Raw genomic sequence first — 24,768 nt, forward strand, 5'->3', positions numbered from 1 at the left:
AGAAGAGTAGCAGTTTTAGATTTTTCCAAGTCTCCATGTCAGGCTCAGTAGAAGACAGCTGATTTTATATATTTGCTTCAGTCTTTTTTTTTTTAATTTTTTAATGTTTATTTATTTTTGACAGAGAGAGTGAGAGACAGAGCATGAGCGAGGGAGGGGCAGAGAGAGAGAGGGAGACACAGAATCCGAAGCAGGCTCCAGGCTCTGAACTGTCATCACATAGCCCGATGCAGGGCTCAAACTCACAGACCGCGAGATCATGACCTGAGCCAAAGTTGGACGCTCAACTGACTGAGCCACCCAGCCGCCCCTATTTGCTTCAGTCTTAAATGTTGCAACATCACATGTCATGTAGCCTCTGAAAAATTCCACTCTCCATTTATGAGAGAATGAGAGTAACCCAGGAAAATGGAACTTAATATTATTATCAAAATAACATTCCTCTCAGTCCCACTGAGTCTTGGGCTCCCCTCAGCAGTCCCTGAAACCACAAAAGTGTGTAAATGTGTGTGTACATATAGTAACGATTTCTCCTCTGTGTACCAAAAAGACAAAAACCAGAGAGGGCTCTTAACTTGAAAGGTTAAACACATGTATGGGATTCCAGAAAGTACATCAAAATTCATAATTAGCATTTTTTTTAATTTTTTTTCAACGTTTTTTATTTATTTTTGGGACAGAGAGAGACAGCATGAACGGGGGAGGGGCAGAGAGAGAGGGAGACACAGAATCCGAAACAGGCTCCAGGCTCCGAGCCATCAGCCCAGAGTCTGACACAGGGCTCGAACTCACAGACCACGAGATCGTGACCTGGCTGAAGTCGGACGCTTAACCGACTGCGCCACCCAGGCGCCCCCATAATTAGCATTATTATTCTTACCTCAGCAAATGAATAGAGAAAACCTCATAATTAGATGAGTAAAGTTAATTTGATCAAATCTTTTTATCATTGTTAGTAGAATTTCTAAGTGAAGAAAAAACAGAAGAAAACTATTTAGAACCCAGAAAAAAAAAATCCATTTTCAAAGTCAACAGCAAACCTCACTCCAAAAGAGTGAGTGTCAAAAATACTTCCATGAAAATCAGGGAAACAGAATGTCTGTTAGATTCATTGTTAGTCAATGTTGATTTGTAAGTTCTAAACGTCATGTTAAAATAAGAAGAGGAAATCAGCATAAATATTTCCAAATGAGATAAAATACTTTCTTTTGCAGGCAGTTCTATTCTTACACCAAGAGACGTGAGACATGTCACAAACTATCCTGGAAGATTAAAATGATAAGATGAGACTCTTTGTAAGTGGCTGTGTATGTGCTCAACATATAAAAATACAAAAGTTTCTGTGCGGTATGAGATAGCCGGTGAGAATCATACACGGCCAAAGGCATCCCATTTGCCAAAGGAACAAAATCATAAAATACCTAAGAACAAATCAGAAGTAAGATACACACCATGTCTTTGGATGTTAATTATAAAAGTGCCTATCGTTCCAAAATGGATATGTAAATGTAATATACTTTGGATCTGGATCCCATTGGAGCTTTCGCAAGGAACTAGATAAAATTATTTTAAAATTCGTATGGAAGAATACGTGTCTGACAATGGCCAGAAGATTAGGATGAACATGACTGGTGACTTGCTGTATAAGATACTGAAACTTACTGAAAAAGAAACAAACACAATTTACCTTGACCCACACTAGTGTTGGCACAGAAATAGACAACCATATGTGGAACATAATAGAGCGTTCAAAAATGGATCCATATAGGGGTGCCTGGGTAGCTCAGTCGGTTAGGCATCTGACTTCAGCTCATGATCTCGTGGTCCGTGAGGTCAAGCCCCACATCGGGCTCTGTGCTGGCAGCTCAGACCCTGGGAGCCTGCTTCGGATTCTGTGTCCTCCCTCTCCTTTGGTCCCTCCCCCACTCATGCTCTGTCTCTCAAAAATGAATAAATGTTAACAAAAAAATTTTTTTACAAACTCTCTTTAGGACAGACATTGCTAATAACCGTCTGGAAGAAAGAAAACATGACCTCTACCCCTTATGCTATAGAAAATTGAACCTGCCTTTAAGATTAAAATATAAGACATTAGGAGCTTTAGGTAAATTGTTAGGGTGGAAGCCACATGGCTTCTGGATAAGGAGTGAATCCAAAGTGAAAAAATGAACACTCTCGAGGATCTTGTCATTATTAGTCCATAAGTTGGTGAACGGAACAGGTGTGTTGTCTCCTGGAACACTGCTCCCTAGGTTAATTAAGGACAATATGTGTTTATACACAAGGACTAAGAGAGCTGTCTGGCCAGACCTTGGGGAGGTGTTCCACAAGGAATGCCCATCCGCCAGACACCTCACACTCTCTCCCTCACCTCGTTCACCTGAGCTCAAAGGTCGTCTCTTCAGGGAGTCCTTTCCTGTCCACCCAAATTAAAATAATGATTCCTACCTTTACTTCCACTTTTCTCCATGGCACTTACCGCCTCCTCACATACCATCTAATTTACCTCCTGGTTTGGTTTAACGTTTCTCTCCCTTCAATAAAATATAAGCTTCATGAGGGCACAGACTTTTGCCTGTTTTCTTTACTGATGTCTCCTCAGTGTCAAGAACAGTGCTTGACATAAAATGAAGGGAAGGAAAAAATTTTCTCTACCTTCAAGGACTTTAGGCGGGGCTAATAAATACATTTCCATAAGACGGATTAATAGGAGGGAAAAAAAACCATGGAGTTTTATTATATATGCATAATAAAGAACGCCCAAGAATAAAATTGGGACCTAAAGAAATGACCAAGGTAGAAAGTTTTTGTGTTGTTTTTTGTTTTTTGTTTTTTGTTTTTTTTGCCTAAATATAATTTATTGTCAAGTTAGCTAACACGCAGGGGTGCCTGGGTGGCTCAGTCGATTGAGCGTCCGACTTCGGCTCAGCTCATGATCTCATGGTCTGTGAATTCGAGCCCCGCAATGGGCTCTGTGCTGACAGGTCAGAGCCTGGAGACTGCTTCGGATTCTGTCTCCCTCTCTCTCTGCCCTTCCCCGCTCATGAGCTGTGTGTCTCTCTCTCTGTCAAAAATAAATTTAAAAAACATTAAAAAATTATTTTTTAAAAGTTAGCTAACATGCATTGTATACTATGTGCTCTTGGTTTCAGGAGTAGATTCCCATGATTCATCGCTTACATACAACAACCAGTGCTCATCCCAACAAGTGACCTCCTCAATGACCATCACCCATCTCCCTTCTGCCCTGTTCCCCCCATCAACCCTCAGTTTGTTCTCTGTATTGAAGAGACTCTTATGGTTTGCCTCCCTCTCTGTTTGACACTATTTTCCTCCCTTCCCTTCCCCCGTGTTCTTCTGTTAAGTTGCTCAAATTCCATATTTGAGTGAAAACATATGATATCTGTCTTTCTGAATGACTTATTTCACTTAGCATAATACTCTCCAGTTCCATTCATGTTGTTGCAAATGGCAAGATTTCATTCTTTCTCATTGCCAGGTATTATTCCATTGTATATATAAACCACATCTGTTGTATCCATTCATCAGTTGATGGACATTTAGGGTCTTTCCATAATTTGCCTATTGTTGATAGCACTGCTATAAACATTGGGGTACATGCCCTTATGAATCAGCACTTCTGGATCCTTTGGATAAATTCCTAGTAGTGCTATGGCAGGGTGGTAGGGTAATTCTATTTTTAACTTTTTGAGGAATGTCCACACTGTTTTCAGAGTGGCTGCACCAGTTTGCATTCCCACCAACAGTGCAAGAGGGATCCCTTTTCTCCACTCCTCACCAGCATCTGTTGTTTCCTGAGTTGTTCATTTTAGCCACTCTGATCGGTGTCAGGTAGTATCTGGGTGTGGTTTTGATTTGGATTTCCCTGATGATGAGCGATGTTGAGCATCTTTTCATGTGTCTGTTGGCCATCTGTATGTCTTCTTTGGAAAAGTGTCTATTCATGTCTGCTGCACATTTCTTCACTGGATTATTTGGTTTTTGCTGTTGACTTTAGTACGTTGTTTCTATACTTTGGATACTAATCCTTTATCACATATGTCATTTGCAAATATCTTCTCTCATTCCGTAGGTTGCCTTTTAGTTTTGTTGATTGTTTCCTTTCCTGTGCAGAAGTTTTTATCTTGATGATGTCCCAATAGTTCATTTTTGCTTGTATTTCCCTTGCCTAGGCCGGAAGTTTTTATACATTTTAGACAAAGAGACCATAAAACTGTGCGGAATTGATAAGAGAAAGAAAACTTAATTTTGAGACCTATAATTACTAGGAAGTTCCAAACAGAATTTGGGCTGCAGTGATAAGTCAGTAAAAAGTAACAAAAAGAGTCTTCTGGGCTCTCAATTTTCTATCTCTGGTGATAAGGATGTCTCTTGACTTCCCAATATAGGGAAAACAACTTATATGGGGAGATTTATTTCCTGCTTTCAGGGCAACAGAGGACAGTCTGAGTGTCTGTCTTGAACCGATTGTCTCTCAGTTCAATTTATTTCAGATAATCAATACGCCAAAGTGGCAAATTTGGGTGCAACCTACCCTAGGGCCCTACAAAATGCATGTTCAGTAAAAAATTTATGAAGATGAGTGTAAGAACTTGGTCAGTGGGAGGACCCAGTGGAGGGACTATCAATGAGAGAAAAGGTTTCCCGGGCAGAGACTTGATGGTGAGGAAGTGACAATGGAATTGAACAAAAGATAATTCCAGACTACGGTACAAAATCCAAGAATCATCAGCAAAGATATGGGAGCCCCAGCACGGTCTGACTTGCATTGCATCATGTGTTTACTCTCTGGGCTACCGGAGATTATTGCAAGATGTGCGGGGGGGGGGGGGATTGAAACCAGAAACACTGGGGGCCGGAAGCCTGTGAATGATTCTCTTCAATGGGGCAGCAAAGCCTTCCCTGTGAGGGGACCTAACAATCCCACTGACCCTGAAGTGCAAAGCAATATCACTCCAAGAACTTGTATCCCACTGGGGATGGAGATCCTAAGTGGCTTATGATACAGGAAGGAATTCTGGAATTTCACTTAAAAGTCAACATGGGTGGAGAAGCGATAGACGTGCGGGGTATTAAAGGGATGAAACAGATGTGTCTGAGTCCTGTTCATCGGTTTGCGCATAAGTGAGCATACTCAGGGGAACACAGACAGACAAGTGTTTTCCCAAGTTTTAGGGCTATGGGCACAGAGGAGTATAAAAAAAACCCAAAGATAATTTGAGCTCACTTCCAGGGAGGATTCCTGCTTGTGGGTTCAAGGAACCCAGGCATTGGGGTGGAAGGAACTGATTCAGAGCACCGGCAAATAGCTACAGCCAACCTGGGTTTCACCTGATTGCAGTTTTGCCTGCTTCCCCAAAAGTCCATGTTGTTCAGGTCCAAGCATGCAGTGAGTCCAGGCCTTTCTGTTTTGACTCTGTGCAAAGTTGTTGAAGGTTGGCTGTTACTCTAGCATAGACACTTTCTTTATCTTCTTGTCATACCCGCCAAGAAGCCTCCCTGAATATCATCTGGTAAGGGAGTCATTTTCCATGATCCCATAATTTGTAAAGCACGGTCTTTGCTGGGCCTCTGTGGGTAAGGTAGACCCTGTTTCTACAACTACTGCAAGAGGTGACGTCAAAAGCTGAGAAACTGTGACGTTTGCTCTCTTCCCACCTTCAAAGTCCCATCAGTGCCTTCCACTAGAGAACCTAACAAGGCAGCACTGGCAAGAGAGTCTGGGATATGTAACTCACAGGCCTTCAGTTCTAGCGACAGAGAGATGAGTAGACAAAGCAACTCTAGAGCTAAGAAAATATAGAGCCTATCTGGCACACCGTGATGTAATCTACAGAGACTTGGTTTAGCTTTCAGCCTGCTGGAGACCACTTGCCTGACTTATAGAAAAGTGAATCGCTGGTATGTTTGTTGCCTACAACATGATAACATGACTTATTATCATAATAAACACATTAATTAATCAACACAGAAGCTTTATTGGTCAATATCTGTGTACTGGCTAATGCTGGCATAAGAAAACTTCCTTGAGGTCTGATGTCTTAAACCCAGGGTGGCAGATCTACAGTGAGAGATTGGGGAAGATGCTCAAGCTATGTGTACATAAATATTAGAGTATAATGGAGATTAAAGAGGATCAATACTGGGGTGCAGCCCATTGAGTATCTGACTCTTGACTGTGGTTCAAGTCATGATCCCAGGGTCATAGGATCGAGCCCCATGCCCAGCATGGAGCCTGGTTAAGATTCTCTCTCTCTCCGCCCCCCCGTCGCTGTCTCTCTCTGTCTCTGTCTCTGACTCTCTCTCTCTCTCTTCCCCTCTCTCTGCCCCCCCCCCGCACCTCTGCCCTGCTCGTGCTCTCTCTTTCTCTCCGTCTAAAATAATGATAATAATTATGACAAAATTATTAATAATATTGTGAAGATCAATACTCACAAGGAGCCAGTTACCTTTACTGTCCACTTCACTACAAAAGACTACTCAAGAAGAAAGGTCTTTCTGATAAGCAAAGTATAAACGTAAGCAAAGGATAGTCTTGAGATGTGTACAGTGAGTATTAATTCATTGGTTTCCTGGCACACCTCACAAGTCCTGAGGTGATTTGGCCCCCTTCTTCATGCAGCTCTTCCAAAATTTATAACCAACTTCACTCAACCTGTTAGTCACGCCACAGGGAAGCTGCTATAGTCCCTAGGCTAAAGGTGGAGACTATCTGTTTATTTTCATCATCCTAAGTGGCATCTGAGTGCCATTTACTTAAGTGTTGGCAGAAGACTCAAGTTCCCCCTTATTCAATGGTACATTTGATGAGGTTGTGACCTGCTGTCTTCAAGTTTCTCATTCACATGTGGGGCCCACTTACAATGAAGAGCATGTATGTCAGGGATGGACCAGCACACCTGACTGACTGTGGGGATGGTCATGAAGAGTGGGGAGCACTTGTCCTTGAATGCTGCAAGACCTCCCCTCTGGGATTGCTCTCTGTAACACCAGTCGCTCATATAGAACACATATATTCTAACAGAGTCTCACCTTGGTCTGGTAGCCTTGACTCCAACTTAAAAGGAGATCGGGATGAAGGGAGAGTCCTTGACATTCAAGAGTCTTCTGTTGGCAGAAGAAAAATGCTGGCATTCTCCCTGGAAATCTCATGGGCCCATGACAATTTCATGTGTGAAGTGCTTCACAGCTCATTTAATTGCAGCCTGTGTGTTTCTTGTGTCATGGGGGGGGGGGCATGGGACCACTGTACGCTTGTTACATGTAATCGGTTTAGTGTGTAATTTGCCAGTGGATTTGTGTATGAATTTGCCTGAGTCCGAGAATGGGGTATGATATAAGGTACTAAGTTGATGTTCAAGACTTTGCCAATCTGCGGAAAATTTTGTCTCATGAGTTAACACTGTTCGTCTTAGTCTTATTTTGAACAGTATTGCCACAGAGAAGGTGCATATGGAGCAAAGGGACTAACTCATCCACAACCCATGGAGCTGGGTAAATGTGTATCTATTCTTCTTGGGTACATAGCAAAGCATCATCATCTATGAGTTGGTGGCTATTTTCAAATACAAAGTTAACACTTTATTGCTGAAGCAGAATGGGATGAACAAAACTCTGCCTCCCCAGGAAGGAAGGAAGGAAGGAAGGAAGGAAGGAAGGAAAGAAGGAAGGAAGGGTCATGCCATCCAGGGAGAGTGCATGACACAGCTGAATAAGAGGAGGACCCCAGTAACAGGTGGTAATGTATGAAGTCAATGTGAAGTTGGAGGAAGGGTCCTCAAACTCCAGATCGTATCTGAAGGGGCGCCTGGGGGCACCTGGGTGGCTCAATTGCTTAAGCATCTGATTTGGCTCAGGTATGATCTCATGGCTCATGAATTCAAGCTCCGCATTGGGCTCTGCACTGACAGTGGAAAGTCTGCTTGGGATTCTCAGTCTCTCCCTCTCTGGCCCTCTGCCCCCTCTCAAAGATAAATAAATAATAAAGTGAAAAAAAGAAACAAAGAAAGACATGGTACCTGGACTGGATTCCCAGCATGAACTGCTCAAGTAAAGCAGTGCACACGATGAGAAACTTTTATGGAAAATTCTGTACCAAACTGAATATTTGTGATGTTTTCCTTCATTCTTTCCCCCTGTGTGTGACTCAGAAAAGAGATTCGGACACCATAGGACCATTGAGTTCTGGCAACAGTTGGCAAATGGGTGAAGGAAACCATCTCTGATGCCCAGTGGCCTTCTCCATGTCATGGGCTTCCTTTCTGCAGCTCACAGCTGGTAGCAAGAAGTCTGAGCACGCTTTCGGGGTATGAGGGTTGCTGGCAGGCAGTCTGTGAGAGTAGAAAGGAATGGCTTGGTCAGCTCACATATAGCCCTGAGGAAACTCAGGCAAAAATCTCATGGGCTCAACAGTGCACAATGCCAAGGGAAAAAGTAATAAAATGGCTTTGTGGAGTTTGTGAGATCCAGTACATTGGTGATTTGGGTGCTATCAAAGATGCCTGAAGCTTTGCATAAAGACATACATATCTCAGTTTTGGATCCTTCTTGAATCTATGATGTAAAATGTATTGGGAAAAACATCTCTTTTAAGGTAATGTATTTCTTTTTGAGAGAGAGACCAGGAGAGGGGCAGAGAGAGGGGAAGAGAGACATTCCCAAGCAGGCTCCACACTGTCAGTGCAGAGCCGGATATGGGGCTCAAACTCATGAACCGTGACATCGTGACCTGAGCTGAAATCAAGACTCACACTCTTAAGCAACAGAGCCATCCAGGCACCCCTAACTACATCTCTTGAAGATCTGAATGAAGCCTTTTTTAGTTTTGTATGTCCATGAAGAGCATTTATTGCCAAAATGAGACAGTTTGGTTCATGTTTTTCATCTTCACAGATGTAAATCCTGAAAATGCTCGTCACATGGACGTACAGATGTGAACAGAGTGAGTCTGTGGGAGCCATGCCGCTCGATTCTTTGAATCCCCCTGGGTACCAGCTAAAGATGACATTGTGACCTATCACTCAAAATTATTTCTAATGACTTATCATCCCCAGTGAAAATAAGTCCTTTGATTTCATCCAAAGCAATGAATCAGAAACACTTCCCATAGAAAAGTTTGTGTTCCGCAAAATATTACTTCAAATGACTTTTCTGGAGTCTAGAGATCTGTACACACAGAGTCGGTGCCGTGTAAGATCTGATGGATGACATACACACCTCTGTCTTCATAGATTGGAGCCAGAATACGTCTCGGGGGAACATGGGACATGAGAACCAGTGTGACCACATCACACACCCATCGTAACAGGATCTGTAGCCCTAATGATCCAGAAGCGATGTCTTAAATCTTTCCGTGCCGCGTGTATATGTTAACAACTTATGGACAAACTCCAGAGAATCCCTGGGATCTCAACCTCAACCAAAGGACACGTGTGCCCAGCACATCCTTCTGTGAAGAGGGGCCCCGAGACCCTGTGTGCCTTGGAAATACCTGATATCTATCGCCACCCACCACTCTCCTATGCCTTTAGTTCCAGTATTCGGTGTTTAGGAATTGAAAAAATCACAACGGCAATTTCAATGTGGTCATAAAACAATACATCAAGTGACCGAAAAGTAATGGGGGGAAATGTTCACTGAGAGAAATCCCACGTTACCGGAGAGACATCCCAACGGAACCGAAGCCAAACTCTGAAGCACACTTTGCTAGCCTTTAGGATAAATAAACATTCCTCGTTGGAAGAGTCAGTTCGAGTCAGTTCGAGATCTACTTGGGAGTGAGCTGGTTTATTTGGCTTGATATTCTAGTTCCACATTTTCCTTTCTGTTACATACTGAAGTAGCTGCCATTTACTGCCAGACCCTGTGCTGAGCATTTTCCTTTAACACTTCGTTTACCCTAACGTCAATCCGATGAGGTAGGCACTATTATTCTCACCTAATTGTACAGATGAGGCACCAGGCTAAGAGGGTTAGTAACTTGCTGATGTCCCCACAGGTAGAAAGTGCCAGAGCTGAGCTGAACCAGTGGTCTGGCCCTAAAGTTGGGCCCTTCTACACTGCTCACACCGCTCAAAAGATGAACACATTCTGCTCTGAAAGATCCAAACAGCTCCTGTGAATTCAAAATAAAGGGTAAAACTGCCCAATGTGGGGCTGGATTGGATTTATAAAATAATTTGAGAATAATGGGCTTCCTTAAGTGTTCTAATATTTCCTTCAGGAGGAAAGTGTTTGCCTCTGTTGTGATTCCTTTTATATGTCTGTAAGTAAAATTTCTTGATTGTATCCTTACAGTTTGGCATATTCCCACTTACATTTCAACATATTTTTGTTGCTGCTATTGTTCTGTTCCCAATGGCATCCTTGTTTTTCATGATGTCATGTCATGAGGAGAGCAGACTGATCAGAAAGTGATTGATGTTTACATGCTAATCTTATATTCAGCTACATTAAGAACTTTTATCAGTTCCAATACTTTTTTTCAGTTGATCAGCTTAGATTTTTCCTGACAGGTGATCAACGATCTGTATGTGGCGACAGTTCCATTGATTCATTTTTCTTTTTTCTGATTGTTTTCTCGCTTGAAGGGAATTTTTTTAACAAGATGTTTCCCTTTTTCAAATCGCGTTTATTGTTTTAGAGAAGTTTTAGGTTCACAGAAAACTCGAGCAGAGCCCGCGGAGTTCCAATGTGCTCCTCACCCCCACACATGCACAGCCTCCCCCACCATCAACCTGCCACACCTGGTGGTATGATTGTTACCATCGGTGAACCCATACAGACACATCACCAACACTCACAGTCAGTAGTTTGCAGTAGATTTCACTCAGGTTTTACATGTTTGATGGCTTTTGACAGATCCATAATGACATGTAGCCAGCACCATAGTCTCATACAGAGCAGCGTCACCAGCCTGCAAATCCTCTGCAGTGTGTATACTCATCCTTCTTTCCATCCCAACCAACAGACCCCGCTGTTGGTTACCTTCTCAATAATTCTGCCTTTCTAGGATGTCATATAGCTGTAATCATATAGTACACAGCTCTTCAGGTTGGCTTCTTTTCTTCGGTAATATGTATTTAAGGGTCTTCCATGCCTTTTCATGGCTCACAAACCAGCTTTAAGAGCTCAATGCCACATAGTTTTAGAACTATATTCCAAGTCCGAAGGGATCACTGTTTCTTTAGCCATTGACCTACTGAAGGACATCTTAATTGCTTCCGAATTCTGGCAACGATGAATACAAGTGCCAAAAACATCATGTGCAGGTTTTGTGCAGACGTGTCTTCAGCTCCTTTGTGTAAATACGAAGAAACACAAGACTATGTTCACTTTCATAGGAAACTCCCAAACTGTTTCCCAAAGTGGCTGTACCATTTTGCATTCCCACCCGCAATGAATGAGGGTTCCTGTTGCTCCACATCCCAACCAGCATTTGGTGTTGTCAGTAAATTATCCTTTTTAAAGAGTAGTAGAAGAAGAGAGTGGAGACAGAGAGAGAGGAAGAAACTAGCATGAGGATCATCACCCAGAAGAAGTCAACTGAGTCAGAAACTGAGATGCAAGCAGAGCATTTCAATGCCATCCACCTCCGTTACATCTGACGTGTCACCACCCCCACCCACCTCAACAAAAGGTACCATTTTGTTACTTTATCATTCACAAGCCACCGTGCCTGCGCGAGACCTACTGTCTTCTAAACTGAATGAGCTTGAGCAAGGTCCTTGCCTTCTGCAAGTTAGTTGACTCAAGTTAAAAGAGGAAATGTAATCGCATGGAAATTTGTAGCGATCATCGGAGATGATCAATTATGTTTGCGCATTGTCCGGCCATAGCTAGCAGGCAAAAAGTCCTGCTGCTCTTTTCATTGCCACTGTTATTGGCCACAAGAGGTTTTGCAACCCATTTGCACCTACAAAACCTAGGTTTTGCACCTACATGTCAGGCAGAATCAGCTCACTATGACTTCGAGGACTGGACTTTTATGGAACATGATATTTTCCATCCCTCAGCCCCTGCCAAGCACCATTCTGTTCTCCATTCCTATGAATCGGACTACTCGAAGTACCTCATATTAGTGGGATCATGCAGTATTTGTCTTTTCTAATGGCTATTTTCCCTTAATGTACTGTCCTCAAGGTTCACTCATGTCGTAGCACGTGACAGGGTTTCTTTGCTTTAGAAGGGTGAATGTGAAGAATATTACATGCATGTACCATATTTCATTGATTGATTCATCTACCCATGACCACTGGGTGGTTTGCACCTCTTGGCTGTTGAATAACGCTAATATAAACATGGGTATGCAAATATGTCTTTGAGACTCTGCTTTCAATTCTTTTGCATATGTCCTCAGAAGTGAACTTGACTGATTGACTCTACTTTTAATTTTTTGAGGGACGTCCGGCTCTTAGCCTCAGAAGCTGCATCATTTTACATTCCCCCCAAAATTCACAATGCTTCCTTTTGCTCCACACCCTGGCACACTCTTATTATTACCTATCTTTTTTTTTTTAATGATAACCACAATAATGGATATGAAAAGCCCGTGTGATTTTGACTTGAGATCTGAGACCCAGCATGCATGCGCTGGTGCAAATGAACCCACAAGTGTCTCACCTCACCCACCCGTTCTGCTCCCACATCACACAGAGTCAAATGGAAACTCCCCTTGACTTGGCCCATCCTGCCTCTCCAGTCACAAAGCCTTCCCTCTCCCACCGGTGCTCTTGCATGTATTACATGTTTTGGGGTAACCTAGGTACCTGACATTCCCAAGACACGTGGTTTATGCCATGTTGTCTTGTTTCATGCCCTTCCCTCGGGAGCCCCCCTCCAGCTATTCCTTTACGTCAGAATTCTATATACCCTGCAATGGCTCTCACAGGGGCTCCCTCTGTATAACAAGACTGATGTCCTAATACCTTCGGTAAGAAGTTTACATGCCTCCCCTGTGCTGCCAGAGAGCACGCTGCTCATAGCTGGGGAGAGGCCAAGGATGAGCCCCTTGGGTATCTCTATTGCCTGGACCCTGATGACTCAGAAGATCTGACCCTTCCAGTGGACAAGAAAGCTAACAAGGAGCTTCTTTTGGTCAATGGAGAGCCTGACTTGATTTGAAATATCTTTTGAATAAGTCACACAGAGAAAGACAGATACCATATGTTTTCACTCTTATGTGGATCCTGAGAAACTTAACAGAAACCCACGGGGGAGGGGAAGGAAAAAAAAAAAGAGGTTAGAGTGGGAGAGAGCCAAAGCATAAGAGACTCTTAAAAACTGAGAACAAACTGAGGGTTGATGGGGGGCAGGGAGGGAGGGGGGGGTGGGTGATGGGTATTGAGGAGGGCACCTTTTGGGATGAGCACTGGGTGTTGTATGGAAACCAATCTGACAATAAATTTCATATATTGGGGAAAAAAAGAAATATCTTTTGATACTTTTAAACATCTGAGCTTAGAATGGGAAATTAGTTGGGGAGGGAGTCTTCCCGGTGGCATCTTGGGATACCGAAAACCACTCATTTCTTACTCTGATTCTGATGCTACTGACCTTTCTGCCTCTCACCTGCCCGGAGGCAAACCCGGCCTAGCAAGCATCATTTCACATTGAAGATATACCCTAACCAAGAGCAGTGGTTTCTTGATTCAGGTCCTTCACTTATTCAAAGAATATTTGATTTTCTTCCCCGGTGTGCCGGGCACTACGCTTAAGTAAAGATGAACAGAACCAGAGGCTGCATCTTCAGTCAAGGAGTTAATGTCAAGGGCGGTGTGCATCAACTAACCGACTATACACTTGTAAAACTACAACCTCAGTTATTGCTACAAAGGAGACGTGCCTGGTGCCAGCAATGCCTGTATACAGGAACACTGACCCAGGCATTGAGGTCTGTGACACCGATAGATCGCACGAGCCCTGACTAAGGAAGGGAGGGCTGAAAGCCAGGCCCGTGACGTAACCACATGTTTATTTGGGCAGCACGAGGGAGGCCCTCTAGCTATATATACTCCTGGGCCCCTCAGGCTCCTGAGTTCAGTGACTAACTGCTCACCCTTCACTAAAGCTGAAAACTCAAAGCAAAATAAACCATGAGGCTGTTCCTGAGTGTCCTGCTGGTCACTCTGGCTCTTTGCTGCTATGAGGGTGAGTATCATTTCTAATCAGACCAGCACCAGCCCTGGTGAGTACCCTTCTCTGAACTAGGTCAACTTAAGTGGCTTTCTTTAAAAAAGAAGAAGAAGGGGCAGAAGAGCTAGTGTTCTCTGAGTCTCTAAATAATAAGTCTTCAAGGGGGCTCTGGGAAGCAGCAGCACTCACTATACCTACTAGTGAGTAGATCGCACTGTATCTGCCAGTCTCCCTGCTTTTCCACGAGTACTACCAGTTCTGCGAAGACTAGAGCTAGGACTAGTAGAACTCGTGCAATCGTGGGATTTCTGTCCATCTGGATCAATTCGAGCCATCCATTCAACAATATTTTTGTAAGTCTTCTTACCCGTGATACGGACCCACATCTTCTTGAGTCATTCTGTTTCATCTGACTTTTTAAATACCCTCCTCTTTCCCCACGTTGCCTCTGATTGAACCTCTCAACTTCTATGATCAGGGCTCAGATCAGAGCCTAGTAGGGCACTTCCCAGCTGCAGCATGCTTACAAAGACAGGGGGTGGGGGATAAAGAGCCCACACCAGGAACCAGTGTTCATTTCAGGCTTCTGCAACATCCCACTGGGTTCAGGAAAGAGCCTCAGTTCCTGTCACTCACCCTCTCTAAGGAATTCTGTACATCACTGCAGGGAAAATAAAACAATCATAACTTTGTGTATAAGATTTAAAGGTGTTCAGACTGGTGACCTGAGGGTTCTTTTGTATGCGTGTGTTTAACTTTTTACCATGCCTGCATCCAATAACAATCTTATTCTTTGATTTAGTCTCTAAGTAGCATCCTCCAACATATATATATAGTTTGATGTACTCTTCTCCAGATTACCCACACTTCTCCGCTCTCTGGTAAGGTCTCACTCTGCTATTCACTTACAAACTTGATACTCAGGGGCACTTGGGTGGCATAGTCGTTGAAGTGTGGGACCTCGGCTCAGGTCATGATCTCACTGTCCGTGTGGTTCAAGCCCCACGCCCGGCTCTGTGCTCACAGCTCAGAGCCTGGAGCCTGCTTCGGAATCTGTGTCTCCCTCTCTCTCTCTCTCTGTAACCCCTCTCCACACCACACCCCGTTTCTTGTGCTCTCTACCTTTCAAAAACAAATGAACATTAAAACATTTTTAAAAAATAAAAAATTCATACTCAAACCTCCTCTTCTCTGATATTCAACACAAAAACAAGGTGTCATCCTGTATAGGCAAAACTTAATTGTTCAAATTATAAAGAAAGTGAATGTCAGCAAACCAGGAGAGTCCTGGAGACAAAGGGATGTGCTTCAAAAAGGATAAAAACTGAACTAAGGATTAGTAAGCCAGTATTCTAGTCCTGGCTCTTCTGTGCTTCCTCTGAGATCTGAGGAAGCCCCAGCTGCCATGTTGGGACCGCTGTGGGATGAGATCATAAAACCCCTGGGGTTCCTGTCTAGTTCTAACCTCAGGGAACCACAGGAAATGCGTGATTTTCCTTATATTGATTGTATTTCTTTTTCTTCGCTAGCCAATGCGTTGCCCTGTCCAGCCTTTGTTGAAGATATCTCAGGCTTTCTCGGGAAACCTACAATAGTCTTCAAGGCATCACTTGCAAAATATGGAGCACCTCCAGAAAACGTTCAGGCCGTTTTGGATGTGAAGAGCTGCACAGATAACATCTCCGATTCCAGAAGACAGGCACTTAAAAATATTTTGGTAACTTCTTTCTTCTTTGTGCACAGGGGCTTCTGCTCAGCTGAGTAGCCAGGAAGGCAGTCAGGGTGCTGCTCTGTCAGGGGCACAGGAGGCGGAGCCTCACAGCTTGCTCCTGAGAGGGTGATGGGTGGCCACAGGGTGCATGGTGTTACATGTGGGAGCTACACTAAGTCTGGGCACATTCCTGCTCAGGTCACTTCCCTGGGCGCCAGGTGCCCCATAGTGCCCTGAGGAGGAGGACAACTGGGACCCCACGCAGTGGTGTTAAAGGGTCAAAGTGTGGCTGCCCCCCTGCCTGGGAGCTCTTCTGAGGGCGAGCTCCCCTCGCCCAGTGGACACAGTCACTGGGGAATCTCTTGTCAGGTGTTGGGATGTTGAATAGGGAGACAGCTGGAGGGAGGGAATCAGCTCGGTGCCCTGACAGCATGGAGGGCAGCTGGTGCGGGCAGAAGGGGGACACCGAGCCAGCTCCTGCAGAGCCAAGGCCTCTCCCCACCACAACTCAGCCCACTCCGCCACTCCCCACCTCCCATTCCGTCCCTTATGGAGCCCACAACCACACGCCTTGCTCGCTGTGCCTCCTGTGTCCCCGTGTGAAGGGGACACACCGAAATTACATCTTTGTCAAAAAATAGGATACTTAAAGGAGACCCTCAGCACATCGACTGCTGGATTGAGGTCACGAGTTTCCGTCACAAATGCCCGCAGGGACCGAATTTTCAGTACCCAGGAGATGTGCCATCGGGTTGAGTTGCCACACCATGAGCCTGGGAATCTCCAGGCAGTACCCCCAAAGTCCCCTCCCACCCCTTTTCCAGTCTTTCACCCTTGTATCCCCTTTGCAGTGAAAAAGAAGAGTCCTCTGCCCTGGCATATCAGAGGAAAGATTCCAGGAGGCTCCTCCTTCCACTAGAAACCTCACCCTCACTCTCAGTCACCTCTGGGTTTATCTGCCAGACTGTGGGAAGGGTTTCCTCACGACTTGCATGGTTTGTTGTAGTCACCTCAGGTATATTTAGTTGACCGGCCTCCCCAGCTTCCTGTCTTGTGCCCATTCTACTTGCCTTTTGTCCGTTAAAACTTTACTGACAACTTCTTGTGACTGACAGTCTATGCTCATGTGTCATCCCCAGGGGCAGTGTGACTAACCTTCTCTCTCTTTCTTTATCTATTTCAGGTGAAAGTCACAAAATCGTGTGGAATTTAAATCTTACATCGTAGTACCTCTGTCTTGCAGTGATTACCTGATCTTCTGGAAATGTAAAGGTTTCAACATCTTGCTTCAATAAATCATTTGCCCTGCACTTCTCTATTTGTCTTCTTATTATCCAACACATTCCGGCCTTGAGTGGATGGCTCTTGCTGCAAATTGGCCATTGGGTGTTGTCAATAGTAAAGTTCAGAGCGCTAATGTCCACTTACCTATGGGGGCCTGAGAAAGCAGGATCACAGGAGGAAATGTTTGTGCAGGAATCATCCTGCATCATTTTATACATCTCCCATTCACATGGCCTTGAGTGAAAACAGAGTTTCAGGGCAAGGAGCAATGAAAACATTCCTGCTACGGTTTTGTACTGAAGGATGCCCACAGCCCAGCTCCCAACCAGCAGCATCACTAATGTTTTGTCCTCATCACAAGCACAGCCAAACTGCTTGGTCCTCACACCTTCGATGTGGTTTCCATCCTATGAATTGCCCCGTGCAATTTGTCTTATGTCCACTTCTGAAGCGTTAGTGACTCTCCAGAGTTCCTCCTTCAGTTAAGTCTTTTTTCACTTTGCACACACACGTTGCTCATCAGGACTAGACCACTCAACGACACCTGGAGCTGATGCTTTTTCCCACACATTCTCCCAAGAGCTCCAGAAACGGCATCCAGCTGCCATCGAAGCATCCGCATTCAAAGCGCCACAGTTACTTCCAAAGAAATATATAAAACTGTACACCCTGTCTGCCTACAACCAACTCTCCCTTTCCTGAACCCCCTTTCTGGCTAATGTCCCAAGCAAAGAGGTACCCAATGCAGAAAATGTGGATACATCCTAAGCTCCTGAATTCGTTTCCAGTGGCTGTTGAAAAATACTACCACACGCTTGGTGGTTTACACCAATTATTTTCTCAGACTTTGGGTGACAGAGGTCCTCATTCTGTAACACTTGGCAGTAGTCGCGTGTCAGCAGGGCCACATCCCTCTGGGAGGTTGAGGCGAAAATCTATTCATGGCTGCTTCCAGCTTTGATGGCTGGAAACCAGCTTTCCCTGTCTTGCCCCCATCACTCTGATCTCTGCCCTCAGACGTCACAGGGCCTTCTCCTTTTCTGTGTCTCTGAATCTCCCTCTGTCTCCCTCATATAAAATATATGGGGTTGCATATATCCTAGAAATCCTGAAAATTCAGGACAAGCTGCCCATGTCACAATCTAGTTTTTATTGCATCTACAAAGTCCTCTTCTTTTTTTTTTTTTTTTTTGTTTTTAACGTTTCTTTATTTTTGAGACAGAGAGAGACAGAACATGAACGGGGGAGGGGCAGAGAGAGAGGGAGACACAGAATCGGAAGCAGACTCCCCGCTCTGAGCCCTCAACCCAGAGCCCACCACGGGGCTCGAACTCACGGACCGCAAGATGGTGACCTGAGCTGAAGTCGGACGCTTAACCGACTGAGCCACCCAGGCGCCCCCTTTTTTTTTTAACCATGAGGGGCATAATTGCAAGCTGCCGAGAATAAGATGCGGGTATGGTTTGGGGTTCATGGGTGGCTCAGCTGGTGAAAAATCCAACTCGTGATTTCAGCTCAGGATACGATCTCATGGTTTGTGAGTTCAAGTCCTGTGCTGGTCTGTACATTGAGAATGCCGAGCCTGCTTGGGATTTGTGTCTCCCTCCCTCTCTTCCCCTCCCCCCACTTTCTATCTTTCTCTCTCTCACTCTCAAAAAAAAAAAAAAGATGTGTGTATCTTCTTGGTAGCTTACTACATTCATCTCCCCCCACCCCGACATACAAAACTTCACTGAGTTCTGCCCCCTCCACTCCCACTTCCTCACTTCTGAGCTTCCCCTCCTTGCCATCCCCAGGGCTGTCATCACATTCCAGATCCGGTCCTGTCCAGCTTGGTTTAGGTCTCCTACATGGTTCTCTGGGCTCTGCGATACCCTTCCTGTAGTACATCCTCCTCATCGATGCCACAGTGACCCTCCTCTCAAGCTGTGAATGTGATCTCACTTCTATAACCATGAACTACTAGAGGGCATGGGCTTCCAAATGCTATGATATGAGTAAGAGGACTTTGTGAATCTTAAACCTAGCTCTCAAATCATACTAGGTAGTTGATGCTACCTCTGGCCGAGAAATAGAAGCTAACAGCTATCTAGTATCATCAAGTATCAGGAATGCCTTACAGTAGGTGTGTATTTTTAACACATCAGGAAACATGCACACTGAAATAGGTCCCCACTGTGTGAAATGCATTCCATAGTCAGCCTACAAACTATGCTCGGTGGACACAAGGATCATGGAGCTTTTGCAAACTCTGAGAAATGTCCAACTTTTGATGTCGACTCAGCTCCTGATCTCACGGTTTGTGGGTTTGAACTAAGAGTGAGAGAAATCAATAATTCAGAACAACAAATTGTTTCAATCATTATTGTTGTTGATCAAATAGTGAGCACTTACATCTACCGAGCCCTCTTATGGGTGGGCCATTACCCAGAAGGTTTACATGTTCTGTGTCAGTCCCTGCTAGTATCCGGGAAGGGAAAAGATGATTACCACCATGGAATGTGAGGAGGAAGAATGTCTTACTCAAGCGTTCCTCACCCCTGGCTCTGTGTTAGAATCACCCAGGAAGACCTAAAAAGCAAAATGATGCCCAGACTTCCCCCCAGCTGCTGTACACACATGTAGATATCTCTGCAGGTAAAACCCATGCAGCCCTCATTTCCTCATCTCCAACTCCTTCGGGTGCCAGCTGCTCAGTGACTAGGGAAGCAGGTGCCACCTGTTGACCGGGAAGAAGGGCAGGACCTCCATGAGACTCCGATGACCCTAGCATCACCACAGTGCTCACCTTGAGATCCTTCTTTTCCTTTTTTAAGTTTTATTTTTATCGAAGTAGTCTCTCCCCGCTACAGGGGGCTCGAACTCATGACCCCAAGATCAAGAGTCCCGTGCTGTTCCCACTGAGTCAGCCAGCCACCGTCTCCCTTAAGACCTTTCCTTAGCTACTTCTGTGGCCCTTCAAGCCCACTAATTTCAGGTGTATTCAGCGGTTACATTGTTATAAAACTAATAAACTCAGGGTCTCATATGGGAACATTTTCCTACGTGAGCTGCTGATCAAGAGTGTGAAGTTAGATCAAGAAAGACTGTAAAGGCTGGGGCTGGGAGAAGAGAAGTTGAAAGAATTCGTGTTTACTGAGGGCAGAGTTTCTGTCTGACATGGGTTCTGGAAATGGGTAGCCATGACAACATTGTGAATGCACTTAATGCGGCTGAATCGTACGTTTAAACGTGGTTCAAATGGTAACTTTTATGTTATGTCTACTTTACCAAACACCCACACGCACCCAAGCACGTATACACACATGTGTGCGTGCACACACAGACTCCAGAAGCTATAGCTCTCTGAGGCAGGAGAAAGGTAACTAAATGGGAGCAGGCCTGTAATGCAATCTCCACTGGACATACTTCCCCAGAGCGGCTGAGCCTCACACTCAAATGGTGTCTGGGGTCAACTCTCTGTTTGATTTGCCTCCTAGATTCTTCTTGGTTGAGATACATCTAATTTTCCAGAAACTCTGACTCGAACTCACAACTGAGTTACACGAAGTAGGAAGGATTGATGTACACAGAGTCTTTTGACTTTGTCCTTGAGGCTTCTCATTGTCCCCCTGAACACAGATGACCACTCTCTGCCCAGGGACCCCCTCGTCCTAGGCTTCTCCCTACATCCATCTTCCTCTCTATGACAAGGTCAACACTCTGAACACAAAGCTCTGCTTTTGCCATTGCTTACTTCGAGCAAACGTTCGAAGGTTCTCCATTTTGTAGGATATGAAGTTTAATGTCTCTCTTCTGAAATTAGCGTATTCAGGCCTGTATAATCATCAAAACCTCCTATTGTTCCAAAATGGAGATTTCTCCTTTGTCTCTCTCCTTTACTACTACTTTCTCTGCCCCCCAGCAGCTAACCATCGTTTCTGACAGAGCTGGGGCCTAAAATGAGGAGAGACAAGAAGACAAGAAAGTTCTTAACTGACTCATACTCTTTTGCAATTAGTCCATAGTTTCTGGGCCAGGCAGCTCTTTCTCCCATGGATTCTTTCATGGATCTTCAGAAAACCCAGATTACCAAGATCTCTTCATCTCTTTATGGCTTAAAAAAACATTCAGAGTAAAACAAAGAGCTCTGGAAAAATTAAAAATGTGACAGCTGGAAAAAAATAACGAGTTGAAGGACAAAGCAGAATCTTGGAACAAAAATAATGTATGTATTACGGAAACACAAATAGAGAACACAAAAGTTGGAGAAAAGAAAAGCATGTGAAAGCATAAGTCCATGAGACCCAGCTATCAGGTTGCCAGAATGACACAGATCATGGTGGGAAGAAAATCAAAGAAAGACTACAAGAAAATTTCCTATAAATGAAAAACATGAAACTGAGTATCTCACTCACTCCTCACATCAAAACACATTTCTGTGATTTTTTTTTTCGACATCACTCAAAGGAAGGTATTTCTTTCTGAAGGAAATACCAGGTCATATCCAAGGATGAGGAATAAAAATCCATTCAACAAGAGACTGGAAGACATAGGAGTAATAGTAAAAATTCACAGGCTTAAACCTTTCATTGTATATGAATGGAGTTCTCTGTGCAGCCAAATGTCATTTAAGCATGAAGCTGAATGGAGATTTCCGAAGTGCAAATCTTCAAAAGTTTTATCTCCATTGAGCTTTTTCTCAAAAGGCATGGGACGATATGCTTTACCAAAAAAGAGTAGATGAGGAACGATAAGGCATGGGATGCAGTCAACACAGGCTATAACACAGGTTTTAACGAATGAATCAATAGAGAACACTTAACCATATTGCGAACACATCAAAACCAGGAGACACAGTGAAAGAAGTGGTAGTTGAGGATGAGGCTACATGGTGTGGATACGGAGAGACATGGCTCCAGTGCTTCTCAGTGGAAGCCGTTTCTCACTAGTCTCCTTTTTGAACAGTGCTTCCTTATCCCTATTTTAAAATGCAAATTTGAAAACCACAGGACATTCTTCGAAATGAAAAGAAAGGACAGGATAGAAAAAGAGGGGCCAAAGAAATGGTCAGGTGGAAATTTGGCAAGAAATAGGTTGTGATGTGGCAAATTATCTCAGGTCAACTTGGAATGTGCACTGTACCAAACTTAGGAGCAACTTGTGTCTTTTATGGAAAGAATTAATGGATTTCCTTGAGGAACTCATGATCAGGTCAAAAGACAAGACAAAAGAGAACTGAAGAAAGATATCAAGTATATTCCTGGGAGGGAGATTCTATCATAGAAATCAAAGGCCTGTAGACATTCACCAAAGAACTAGACCCTTATGAGCTACGCATTCTCCCTGAAAGCAGACTATAGGAGGAGGTTGATGACTGAGTTGGATTTTGAAGGAAAACGAGGATGTGGATGACAGAATGAAGCCAAGGTCCTCCGTGACCAAGAACAAACTTGGGCAAAGCCCTGGACGTGACATGAGACTGAGCTCTGCTCACCAAACAACACAGATGCTGACGCTCCCACTGGCACCTGTCTGCACTGGGGCTCTGCTCACTGTCCACCTAACGTGAGGCTACCTAACACTACGGATCCTTCACTACACAGACAACTGTTTTTAGATATTTCTCTAGCACTAGATTTCTGAATCAAGGCCTTATTGTCAATTGAGGCTGAAAACTTCTTGTTTTGAGTAGACCACCTGAGCATCGGCTAGTCTCTACCACTTGATGCCAGTGGCATCCCCCTCACCCTGTGGGGACACCCAAGACATCTCCCGACATTGACAAATGTCCACAGGTTTGGGTGGAAGGAGGGAGTCAGTCAGCTTCAGTTGAAAGTCCTGTCCTTCCAGTGGAAATGCTTTATATCAGTTCGCCCATGTCCTTCTTGTAGTACCCCCTGAGGACCAGAGGTTCACAACTGTGCTTGCCTATGGTTGGCAAGAAAATCTTGGCACATAGTGGAGGGAAAATTACTAAGTCAATCAAGAAGATAATGGTCTAGATATCTAATGAGCTGTATGAACTGTCCCACGTGTGTCGGGAGTAAATGGCTAACCACATGTCTCTTGGAAATGTCAAGTTGTGTAAAGTTCAGGGTTTTGGTGAATGAGCCAAGGAGAATTAACTGCAGGCAACACCTGATCCTGGCGTGGCTTCCAAATCCGGTGTGTAGCCTCAAGTCATGAGATAGATCCGGGTTACATTGGATCAAAGTTCACTTGGATCAAGATAATGGTTACCTCTAAGGAACAGGGAGACTGAGGCGGCCCAGTCCATGGAGGGCAGGGGCTCACACTTCCTCCTGCACTCCACATCCCTCTCCCTATTGTGACATCAAAGTCCTCATCCAGGACAAGTGGTCCAACGTTCACACTGTGCAGATGACATGATACTCTATATTGAAAACCCAAAAGAATCCACCAAAACTACTGCTAGAACTTATCCATGATTTCAGCACTGAGCCAGCTCCTACAGAGCCAGGTCCTCTCCCCACCACAACTCGGCCCACTCCGCCACTCCCCGCCTCTGATTCTGTCCATAATGGCGCCCACGACCACACGCCTTGCCTTCTGTGCCTCTAGTGCCCACATGTGAAGGTGACACACTTAAATTACATGTTTGTCAAGAAATAAGATATTTAAAGGAGACTCTCAGCACATCGACTGCTGGGTTGAGGACACCAGGTTCAGTCACAAATGCCCACAGGGACTGAATTTCAGTACCCAGGAGATGTGCCATCGGGTTGAGTTGCCACACCATGAGCCTGGGAATCTCCAGGCAGTACCCCCAAAGTCCCCTCCCACCCCTTTTCCAGTCTTTCACTCTTGTATCCCCTTTGCAGTGAAAAAGTAGAGTCCTCTGCCCTGGCATATCAGAGGAAAGATTCTGGGAGGCTCCTCCTTCCACTAGAAACCTCACCCTCACTCTCAGTCACCTCTGGGTTTATCTGCCAGACTGTGGGAATGGTTTCCTCACGACTTGCATGGTTTGTTGTAGTCACCTCAGGTATATTTAGTTGACTGGCCTCCCCAGTTTCCTGTCTTGTGCCCATTCTACTTGACTTTTGTCCGTTAAAACTTTACTGACAACTTCTTGTGACTGACAGTCTATGCTCATGTGTCATCCTCAGGGGCAGTATGAATAACCTTCTCTCTCTTTCTTTATCTATTTCAGGGGTAAATCACAGCATCGTGTGGAATTTAAATCTTGCATCGTAATACCTGTCTTGCAGTGATTACCTGATCTTCTGGAAATGTAAAGGTTTCAACATCTTGCTTCAATAATTCATTTGCCCTGCACTTCTCTATTTCTCTTGTTATTATCCAACACATCCGGCCTTGAGCTGGGATGGCTCTTGCTGCAAAGTGGCCATTGGGTGTTGTCAATAGTAAAGTTCAGAGCGCTAATGTCACTTACCTATGGGGGCCTGAGAAAGCAGGATCACAGGAGGAAATGTTTGTGCAGGAATCATCCTGCATCATTTTATACATTTCCCATTCACATGGCCTTGAGTGAAAACAGAGTTTTAGGGCAAGGAGCAATGAAAACATTCCTGCTATGGTTTTGTATTGAAGGATACCCACAGCCCAGCTGGCTAGCCAGTCATATGCTTCCCAACCAGCAGCATCACTAATGT

General features: G+C 44.5%; 1 protein-coding gene across 1 annotated transcript; it reads left to right on the plus strand.

The window, feature by feature from the left end:
* Positions 1-14,048: 14,048 nt before the first annotated feature.
* Positions 14,049-24,366, plus strand: LOC122482851 (secretoglobin family 1D member-like). Its single transcript, XM_043579142.1, has 3 exons — positions 14,049-14,169; positions 15,684-15,871; positions 24,306-24,366. Exons 1-3 carry the CDS (start codon positions 14,115-14,117, stop codon positions 24,309-24,311), a joined length of 249 nt encoding a protein of 82 aa, XP_043435077.1. The 5' UTR covers positions 14,049-14,114; the 3' UTR covers positions 24,312-24,366.
* The last annotated feature ends 402 nt before the right edge of the window (positions 24,367-24,768 follow it).

This window comes from Prionailurus bengalensis, chromosome D1 (genome assembly GCF_016509475.1).
Source record: "Prionailurus bengalensis isolate Pbe53 chromosome D1, Fcat_Pben_1.1_paternal_pri, whole genome shotgun sequence".
NCBI lineage: Eukaryota > Metazoa > Chordata > Mammalia > Carnivora > Felidae > Prionailurus > Prionailurus bengalensis.

Bases quoted from the DNA above. Each gene is read 5' to 3' on its own strand.
- LOC122482851 (XM_043579142.1), top strand. From the start codon at position 14,115: ATGAGGCTGTTCCTGAGTGTCCTGCTGGTCACTCTGGCTCTTTGCTGC. The intron at 14,170-15,683 runs GTGAGTATCATT...TTTCTTCGCTAG, and splicing joins GGCTCTTTGCTGCTATGAGG to CCAATGCGTTGCCCTGTCCA.